This window comes from Cibotium barometz, chromosome 40 (assembly GCF_041138505.1).
Source record: "Cibotium barometz isolate CiBa-2024 chromosome 40, ASM4113850v1, whole genome shotgun sequence".
In the NCBI taxonomy this organism is placed as follows: Eukaryota; Viridiplantae; Streptophyta; class Polypodiopsida; order Cyatheales; family Cibotiaceae; genus Cibotium; species Cibotium barometz.
The window spans coordinates 20,995,752-21,005,641 of record NC_141085.1 but is presented as its reverse complement, the minus strand read 5'-3'; the positions used below and the strand labels follow the sequence as shown (position 1 = coordinate 21,005,641).

At 39.8% G+C, this 9,890-nt stretch overlaps 1 protein-coding gene across 1 annotated transcript; it reads right to left on the bottom strand.

The window, feature by feature from the left end:
* Positions 1-238: 238 nt before the first annotated feature.
* On the bottom strand, positions 239-3,683 carry LOC147615300 (putative glycosyltransferase At5g25310). Its single transcript, XM_086779377.1, has 4 exons — positions 2,691-3,683; positions 2,206-2,372; positions 1,129-1,477; positions 239-990 (listed from the first exon to the last, which is right to left on the bottom strand). The coding sequence occupies exons 1-4, from the start codon at positions 3,078-3,080 to the stop codon at positions 331-333; spliced, it is 1,566 nt and encodes a 521-aa protein (XP_086635503.1). The 5' UTR covers positions 3,081-3,683; the 3' UTR covers positions 239-330.
* Positions 3,684-9,890: the final 6,207 nt, after the last annotated feature.

Here is a 9,890-nt window from a genome sequence, read left to right as displayed (position 1 = left end):
GTGTATATATATATACACTGTAATATATGTATATACACATCTACATATGTATACATACGTACATACATACATACATCACTGTAATATATGTATATACACATCTACATATGTAAGATAAGGGTCATACATACATACATACATACATGTATGACCCTTATCTTACAACCACCCTCAATCTGCATGTGTATTCGTGGGATATATACACAAAATGCAAGACAGTTTAAAAAGAAGGTAGAAGAGAGCAAAGGAAAAGGTTATATGGGTGGGGCATATAATTCAAGACATGGTTTGTACGAGTCGAGCATGATGTGTCCTCCACATGCCACAAGATTACTGCAGTTGGATGTTCAATCTCCTCAGCCACACAGAGTGGAGGATCATGTGGAAGAGATCATACCGTCGGGGCGGTTGATTGAGGAGGAAGTGCCTTTGAACTTGCCTCACTCTCTCTTGCATCTCCTTATACTTGGCCACAGGCACAGCTTGGAGGATTTTCTTGAGCTCTGGGATGTCCTTCTCCATCACCCTGATTGAGAAAGCATCCCAATCCAGCACATCACTGAATGGCAACACAAAGTTGTCGGCAATCACGACGGGAATGCAGTCATTGTAGATGGCCTCCACAATCCTTGGGCTGTTCACCTCATAGCCACCAGGGCAAAGGCAGAACTTGCTTTTCTTCATGAGGTCTTGATATGAGTACTTTGCAGGAAGTGTTTGGAACACTTTGACATCATTGTCTTTTCCCTCCCAGTGCTTGTAGAGGATGGATCTCACAGGCCCATGGTCTCGGCCAGCGAAGAAAGCCAGATGCGGCCTTCTTTTCATGGGCAGGCCTCCTAGCTTTGCTGGTATGTATCCCCCCACCAAGTTTATCTCTGGCAAGCTGGCATCTTTGTCAGGCACAAAGCCCTCGGATGTGTTGGCATTGCAGAGAACTCGAATCGCATGTTTCTCCAGATGTCGGTGCGCTTTTGAGACAAGGGGACCCTGAACCAAAAACAGATGTGTGAGCCAAGAGTTGAACTTAATTCACAAATGCAGATGACTTCACTTGTTTTAATGTAAGATGAATGTGGAGGATTGAGATGATAAAGTCAACACATCAATGGCATTAACTAACCTTACCCAGTCATGGCATGAAAGCATGAAGTGATCAGCCCCTTCACTCCTGTTCCAGAAGGGATACTTGCCGCCCACAACTTCAATGTAGTCCTTGACAAAGTGCAGCAAAGGGCTCCTATCTCTGGATTCAGGGCTGTAGAGATAGGTGACCATCATGGAGACACTGAAAGGCAAAAAGAAGACATGGGCTTTGAGAGGGTCCTTTGTAACAAAGGGGTTGGTCCCTTGAAGCTCTTGGATGAAGCGGCCCTCGGTCGAATAGATCTCTTTGCATGGCCCATCGTGCACCAGAGGTTTCTCCCCTTCCCGGTATACAAACACCTTAAATCTCTTCTCCATCTCAAGGTAGCTCCTATCAACACATTTAAAGCACTCAAGTTATGTCAAATTGGAAATTCTGGAGTCCTAAATCAATCTTTGAAGTATCATCAACTCTGATCCAAAGTAAACAACCAGTCAACTCTAAGCTAAACTTCAGTACGCTCTTGTTCCAGCTACAGCCAGGTATTCATGCATCCATACATACATACATACACATGCATAACTGTACATGTATGTATGTATGTATGTATGCATGCATGTATCTGCATTTATATGAATGCGTTTATATATATATACATATACATATACATATATGTTAAAATATTGCATCTCTCTTAATGCTGTCATGGAGGTCCTGTCGGCCTGTATGTATGTATATATATGTATGTATGTATGTATGCTGCTGCTTTTTTTGAGAGATGTTTCCCTAAAATTATACTGGATGGGCCCTCCCCCCACCCCCTTACAAGTGTCGTTGCCCGAAGAGGTGCAGCTGGGTCATGCACAGCATTTGATCGCAACCGCCCGGCTACGCGTCAGGAGACTATGTATTTATGCATTTATGTATTACACATGTATTTGTATGCATGCATGTATGTATGCTAAACTTTAAGCTCCAGTGAGGTACCCATACATATTTATGCATTTATGTATGTTTGTATGTATGCAGCATCTTTGTGTCTATATGTCTGTATGCATTTAGGTTTCAATCTAGATTGAGCTCAATTAATTTTGGTTTTGAATTGTACGGGGACTTACTGTTGGAAGATGGAGGCATCCCTGTAGATGGGTCCCCATGGGAGATACTCTCCTCTCTGATCCTGGGCTTGCAATGCCTTTGTGGCATTCTCCCCCAACAACACCACCTTCCTTAGAGCTGACCTTGCACTCCTTAGACCTGCCTCCAACCTTCTCAAACACAGAATCTGGTCATTCCAACAAGACAAGTATAATCCAAGCTTAGACATACATACACGTATAAGATAATCCAAATTCAGACAAATCATATTTAAATTTTAATTTAAGAAAGGATATACTAGATTCCCAATAGCCTCAAAAACCCATGTCCACTTTTTTAAGTGTGGGTAGATTATTGGGAAACAAAATCCTAGCACTAAAAAAAGCCCATGTTTACTTGTTGAGTGGGTAGATGATTGGAAAGAAATCTTATACCTTTGAAGCCATGCTAAGTTAGATAATGCCCAAAAAAACTAATGTTTTGAAAAATGGGGTTTTGAGGGTACCTCTGGTGGGAGGTGGATTGTTAATGCAGTGGAATCTGATCTGAGCAAAGCCAGCGTCATCGATGACACACGGCTTGTATCGGTGTCTGGTTTGCTGGATTGGTTGAGCTTATTGTTGGGAATGGATACATTTGCTCCAACATGGCTAGCATAAGAGCTGGGCTTATTCACAATTGATAGGTTGGTTAGTACAATAGTGGAGCTAGCATTAGAGTTTCTAATTTTTGGATCATAAGTACTGGTGATGGTAGAGGTAGAAGGGTACCAAGGAAAGGGCAAGATGTGCCAATGGTACAAATCAATGAAGAAGAAGATGGTCAGGAGGAGGAAGGCAATGAGAGAAGCATGTTGTGGGGTATGCATAATTTGTTGAAATCTAGAGGGCCACATGACATGCAAGAAGGCTATAGAATGAGCCTCCTTGATACCTTTGGAAATTAATGTAATTCTTTATACAGGAATGTAAGCGATTAAGCTCCATTTTGTGACAAGAATGGTTCCAAATATGCAGAGATTAAGCTCCATTTTGTGACAAGAACGGCTCCACATATGTAGAGATTAAGCTCAAATTTGTGAAATAGCACAAATATGTAGGGATTATAAGCTCAAATTTGTGACAAGAATGTTGGGAAATTATGAAATAATGCTTAGGTTTGAGCATCAATACAGGGCCAAAATGAGAGGAAATTAGCAATTGAAAAAGAAGAGAGATGATTAGTAAGTTTGATAAGAAAGGACAGAAAAATGATTGAATTAATATATATGAGAAGATTGAAGCTGATCATCAGTATGATATATTTAACATCACAAAAGAAAGATTAAAGGTAATGAGCCAATTAAGAGCCAAAATGATTAGGCTAATTGAAGCAAAAATAGGCAGGAAGATTAAGCAGATTGAGAGAGAAACAAAGATGGTAGAAAGAATGAAGCAAATGAGATTAAAGTAGAGATTAAAAACCAAATTAAGCAAAATTTTGATGAAGAAGAGTGAGCAGGTGGAGAGTGCTGCGAGTGCTTTTTTATGGTGCACGTAGAGATTTTTTTAAACTCTTATTTTAATGTTATTCTTGGGAAATTTACCAAAATGACCCTAGTTTTTTTTGGTGAAATTATCCTCATATTCTCAAAATTATTTTTTTCCTTGGGTTCAATCTAAGAATTCTTTCATTGGGTATTTCAAGATTAATTTTTGCCAAATTATTTTTCCGCTCTAAGAACTCCAAATTATGAGAGTCAATTTGGGAATTTAAGAAAAAATTACTGCCAATTTTATAATTTCTTAGGGTCATTTTGGGAATTTCACCAAAGAGGAGTAATTTTCACTTTATTTTTTTGGTTCTTTGAATATTTAATGTAGAAATATGCACATGATTTATTTGATTTTTTGGTTCTTTCAATATTTAAGGTAGAAATATGTAAATGACATTTTGATTTTCTCCATTTGGTATTGAGTTCTCCCAAGCAAAAATTGTTTCCCAAAATCATTACCTCAGATATGAAAAGGAAAGGCTGATACTTTGCTTTTGAGCCAAATATGAAAAGGACCCAAGCTTGTTGTTTTGCTAGGATTTTGACAATTTTGGCTCACACTAGATATTTTCATATATGGACCTCCAACCTTTGATGCACACAGGCCTTGCCTCTTCACAATATCGCCATTAGATTTTTATTTTAATTAGCAAATTATGAAAAGAAAAGCATTCACTGATGTACTTCCTTTTTAACTGTTAATATAATTGATAGCACCAATAATTTGAAGGAGCAGATGGACTTATTGAGGTATTTCCTTTTTCCCTTTTGCTTCAAGTTTACATACAGTGAAAATAGTGCTTTTCATATTGTATATATTATTTAAGAAAACATGTCCTTGGATTATTCTTTATTTTAAAAATATATAAATAGCATAATCATGACACATGTCAACCAACCATTGAGTCTAGGTGTTACTATTAAAATACTATCAAATGTATTATTTCACCTGAAGAGACTCGGTTGTTTTATTCATTGGGCATCATTTCTTGTCTCTCTCAATTAGCTTGGTAATGGATCTATGTAGTGAATAAGTGGATATTAACTACAACATCCCAAATTGAGATATTTGGAAGACTTTTATGATGTTTTAAAATGTATTGCTAATAGAGAGAGTTGATGTTTTAAATAGGGGCACCTATTTCTAAGAGAAAAAATAATTAAACGATTTGTAAACATGTTGAATAGAGCTTATTGCCTTAAAAATGAGCTTATCCCCTAAAATTTTATTATCGTGAGAGTGAAAGATAAGCAATCCCAAAGTGCAGACGAAAAAGAATCTTGTTGAATAGAGGAGTGCACACGTGCACACAAGCATGTGCACAGTGAAACATTGAATGTGTTTGTTTTCCTATTTTGATTTTTAGGGTTTAAAATACCTTTATTTTTTACACCTTACCAAAAAAAAAAGTACTTGTTTGAGTGAGTAAGATGGCAAAGCACCTTCTTATGGTAGGATGGGCGACAAAACCATGTTAACCATCAAATTACTTAGAAAAATATAGGTGCTTGTTCGAGTGAGTAAGATGGCAAAGCACCTTCTTATAGTAAGATGGGCAACAAAACCAAGTTAACCATCAAAGTGGTTAACACCCCTCAATAGGTTAACAAAGAGGTAGTATGGTCTATAACACTAATCATATCCTACACCCTCAATAGGTTGACCATAAGACATAGCATGGTCTACCACATTAATCAAATCCTTAATCCATCATTAACTTGTGTTAGAGTACTTAATCTTTTGCATAATTTCTCATCAACCTCTTCTTCAACTTACCCCCCATGTGACAAAATGCCATGCATCACGTGTGCCATCTAAATCAAAGCTTGATTGCAATGTTCATTATAAGTCTACATACAGTAGTTAAGTTCATGCCTTCAAAAGCCTTGTCCACCTACTTCCCATGGCTCCTTCATCAGTATTCTCCCATGTGACACCCCAATCTCATGAAATGGATCCCCAATAACCTATATTGCTAAGTACATATTCACCCAAAAGTTCTTTACATTTCATTATATAAAGTACATATACACCAAAAGTGTTCATAATGCATTAATTCACGCTCACTATTGGGCATTAACCTCTACTACTAAGTATATATTCACCCAAAATGTCCTTACATTTCATTGTAAAGTACATATACACCAAAAGTGTTCATAATGTATTAATTCACGCTCACTATTGGGCATTAGCTCATGTAATTTAGTGCCTTAGGAAAAAGGTACCTACCGTTCCCTCGTCGTTGTGCCTTCTTAAAGAGAATGTGGGGGAGAGGGAGAGCTTCAAACCCTAACAAGCAAACACACACACACACACAAGAGAGAGCAAGACACAAGAGAGAGATGGATCACTGAATTTTTGTTCTAACTTCTTCTTCTCTACTCAACCAATATAACATAAAGATAAGAGTACACACTATATGGGTTAGTACTCAACTACTACAACATACAAGAGTCGGTCCATAATGTGAACCCAACTAAATGAGCTAGCGCTATAACTATGCCAGTCTCTAGTAATCCAAAATGGCTATCACACATCCTGTCATCCCACTGGCCGCATATCACCCATAATCTCACCAACCATGCCAGTGGTGTAGATGCGGAAGCTATCACGCAGGAGGGTCATCAATGTCCGTCGTAGCACTAGTTGAGCTTGATATCTCAACACTTCCCCTTGAGCTCAACTCCACACACTGCACTCCAAGTAAGCTCCTAAACCTGTGGAGCTTCTCTGTGCCCAATGCCTTCGTGAAGATGTTAGCCACCTGATCCTCTGTGCTGACATATACCAGAGCTACATCTCCTACTAGAACCTTCTCCCTCACAAAGTGATAATGCACCTCAATGTGCTTCGTTCTAGCATGATATACTGGGTTACTGGCCAATTGTATGCTTCTCATGTTGTCACAATATATAACAACTTCCCTATCCACACGGGCTCTCCCATGTCACCAAGTAGCTTCTCAAACCAAGCTACCTCACAAGCTGCCATAGCAGCACCCTTATACTTTGCCTCTGTACTCGACAAGGCAACTGTTGGCTGCTTCTTACTACTCCAACTCACAATAGCACTCCCAAATGAGAACATAAAACCACTGGTAGATCTCCTATCTGCAATACTACCAGCCCAATCAGCATCTGTGTACCCATGCAACTGTATCTCTATACCAACCTCATAGAAAAATCCATAATCAACTGTGGACTTTATATACCTGAGGATCCGTCTAGCCGCATCTAAGTGTGGCTTCCTAGGGGCCTGCATAAACTGACTCACAAGTCCAACACCACAGCTCAAGTCTGGCCTTGTAATGGTCATGTAGATCAAACTACCCACTATGTGCCTGTATGTAGTGGGGTCCTCCAAAAGCTCACCTGTATCTGCGGAAAGCTTTGTGTTCTACTCCAATGGTATTGAAATAGGCTTACAACAACCTGTCATACCATACTTGGACAACATGTCCAAGCCATATTGCCTCTACAATAGCAAAATGCCATGAGGTGATCTCACCACCTCTATGCCCAAGAAATATCATAGCTCACCCAAATCCTTCATCTCAAACTTCTGCTTCAAAAGCATCCTGACATCATGTATGTCTGCATCACTATCACCAATGATAATCAAGTCATCCACATAGATGACTAATAGCATGATCCCTCTATCTGTCTTTTTCACATATAGTGAAAAATCTACATTGGATATCTGAAATCCAATGGTAATAAGATACTCTCGGATCTTGTTTGACCATGCTCTAGGTGCCTGCTTCAAGCCATACAAGGCTTTGCGTAACCTACACACAAAATCTAGATGTGCATCACTCTCATAACCTGGTGGCTGCATCATGTACACTTCTTCTTGCAAATCACCATGAAGAAAGAAAGCATTCTTTACATCCATTTGATGTAAAGACCAACCCTTCGCTGCAACCATAGCAATGACACCTCTCATGGTTGCCATTCTTGCAACCGGGCTGAATGTCTCCTCATAGTCTATGCCATGTGCATAGCCCTTGGCAACCAATCTTGCCTTGTACCTGCTCACTGAACCATTAGCATTGTGCTTGACTTTATACACCCACTTACATCCAATTGCCTTCTTTTCCTTAGGCAAAGGCACTAACTCCCATGTTGCATTTGCATCCAATGCTGCCATCTCCTCATCCATGGCATCTTCCCATTTCTTATTTCCAATTGCCTGCTCAAAGCAAGTGGGCTCAACTTCCTGTATTGCTTTTACCATGTAAGCATAATGATGGGTTGTATATCCATCATATCTCAACCTATCAAAATAGGGTGTCTAACCCTCATAGACCTGCGTACACCTGGATCACTGCCAGGTGTCCTCAAAACAACCCTAGTTCTCCTTACACTAGAAGTAACCACACGGATGGAATGCCAAGCTCCTCATCAAGGCTCTGCTAAGAGCCACTACAGTCACCATTCACATATGAGTGACCTACTGACAGATCAGGCAGCATAAAAGGTTGATCTACCTTTTCCTTCCCTTTCCGTAATACATGTGTACCTGCATCATTCCTCAACCTGCCTGACCATGGGCTAACATTAGATCCACTACTCGAGGACTTCCCAGGTCCACTTAGCACTTGTGATTGCTGCTCTACATGTGGTGCAACATCATCACTTCTTACATCTACATCTTATGTTGCCTTCACTACTGGTGCATACCAGCTACTCATCTCATCAAAGACAACATCTATGCTTACTCTCATCTCACGAGTGGTAGGGTTATAGCATCTATAACCTCTTTGCTCCATAGCATAACCAATGAAGATGCATTTCTCTACCTTTGGATCCAACTTTGTTCTCACTTCATCAGGAACATGTACATATGCAATACACCCAAACACTTTCAAGTGAGACGCATCCAAGAGTCATACCATGAACAGCTGCACAGTGGGTGTCCTATTCATAATGTACATAGAAGTTGCTACTGCTTCTGCCCAAAAGTAATGTGGCATATTCTTTTCAGCCCATCAAGGCACATGCCACTTCTGCAATGTGCCTGTTTTTCCTTTCTGCAACACCATTCTGTTGCGGAGTGTACGTGCACGTAAATTGCCTCTAGATTCCCTGCTTTCTCAGGAAATCGCTGAACTCATTGGAGAAATATTCTCCCCCACCCTTTTATTTGCATGCCTTTTTCCTTCTCGACCAACGCTTTAAATCTCTGAAAGTGAGCAAACACCTCACTTTTCTCCTTCATGAAATAAACCCACACTTTCCTAGTGTGGTCATTAATGAATGTAACATAATAGTACCTGCAACCTGCAATTGTTGCAGTCTTGGTCAGTCCCCATACATCTGAACGTATGACATCCCCACTAACATGCTTTTCATGTGGAAAAGCATGTTTGGCGACATGAAAAGCATGTTTGGCCTGCTTACCAAGTTGGCATGCTTCACACACCTTATGCATACCGTCAACCTTAAACTTTGGCAAACTTGCAACAATATTTTGGGCCTGCATAGACTTCACTCTCGCTGTACATTCACATGACCAATGCACTTGTGCCATATGTCAATATCTGCAATGACACCTATTCTATGCACAGACATGGTTGCCTTTATCTCAAGCATGTTCCCATCCAAAGTAAACATCTTGCCATTTCTATTACCCTTTGCAACCAAGCGACACTTATTTTTGAAGTCTTCCACAAAACATCCTTGAGGATTAGACCTCACTTGCAGACCCTGCTCAATCATTTGTCCAACAAAAACCAAGTTCTTTTGTAATATTCAAAACATGAAGTACATCAGCCAAGTACTTCATTTTGCCATCCTGTATAGACAATGGCACTTTACCAACATGCGCAATGGGATGTGCAGTATCATCACCTATTTCTACATAACCTGGTTTTTTCATTTTTTGCATATCTCTAAACCACTCACCATGACTGGTCGTTTGGTTAGAGGCGCCAGAATCCACATACCATATATCTTGAGATCTTGACACATCCCCTATTATGGAACTAAGCATGTGCTGCATTGCTGCTCACTTCTGTCATCACCTCCATGTTTGCTAGATGATGCATAGTTGCCTTGCTGCAACTTCCAACTTTTAATGTCATTCTGCTTTTTGTAGCGGTCCTTTTCCATGTGTCTTGGGTTGCCACAGTAATAGCACTCTATGCTATTTTCATTTTGATTTCTTTG

Coding starts and splice junctions, on each gene's coding strand:
- LOC147615300 (XM_086779377.1), bottom strand. CDS start 3,080: ATGTGGCCCTCTAGATTTCAACAAATTATGCATACCCCACAACATGCT. Junction 1,478..2,205: donor GATGCCTCCATCTTCCAACA/GTAAGTCCCCGT, acceptor ATGTGTTGATAG/GAGCTACCTTGAGATGGAGA. Junction 991..1,128: donor TGCTTTCATGCCATGACTGG/GTAAGGTTAGTT, acceptor TTTTTGGTTCAG/GGTCCCCTTGTCTCAAAAGC.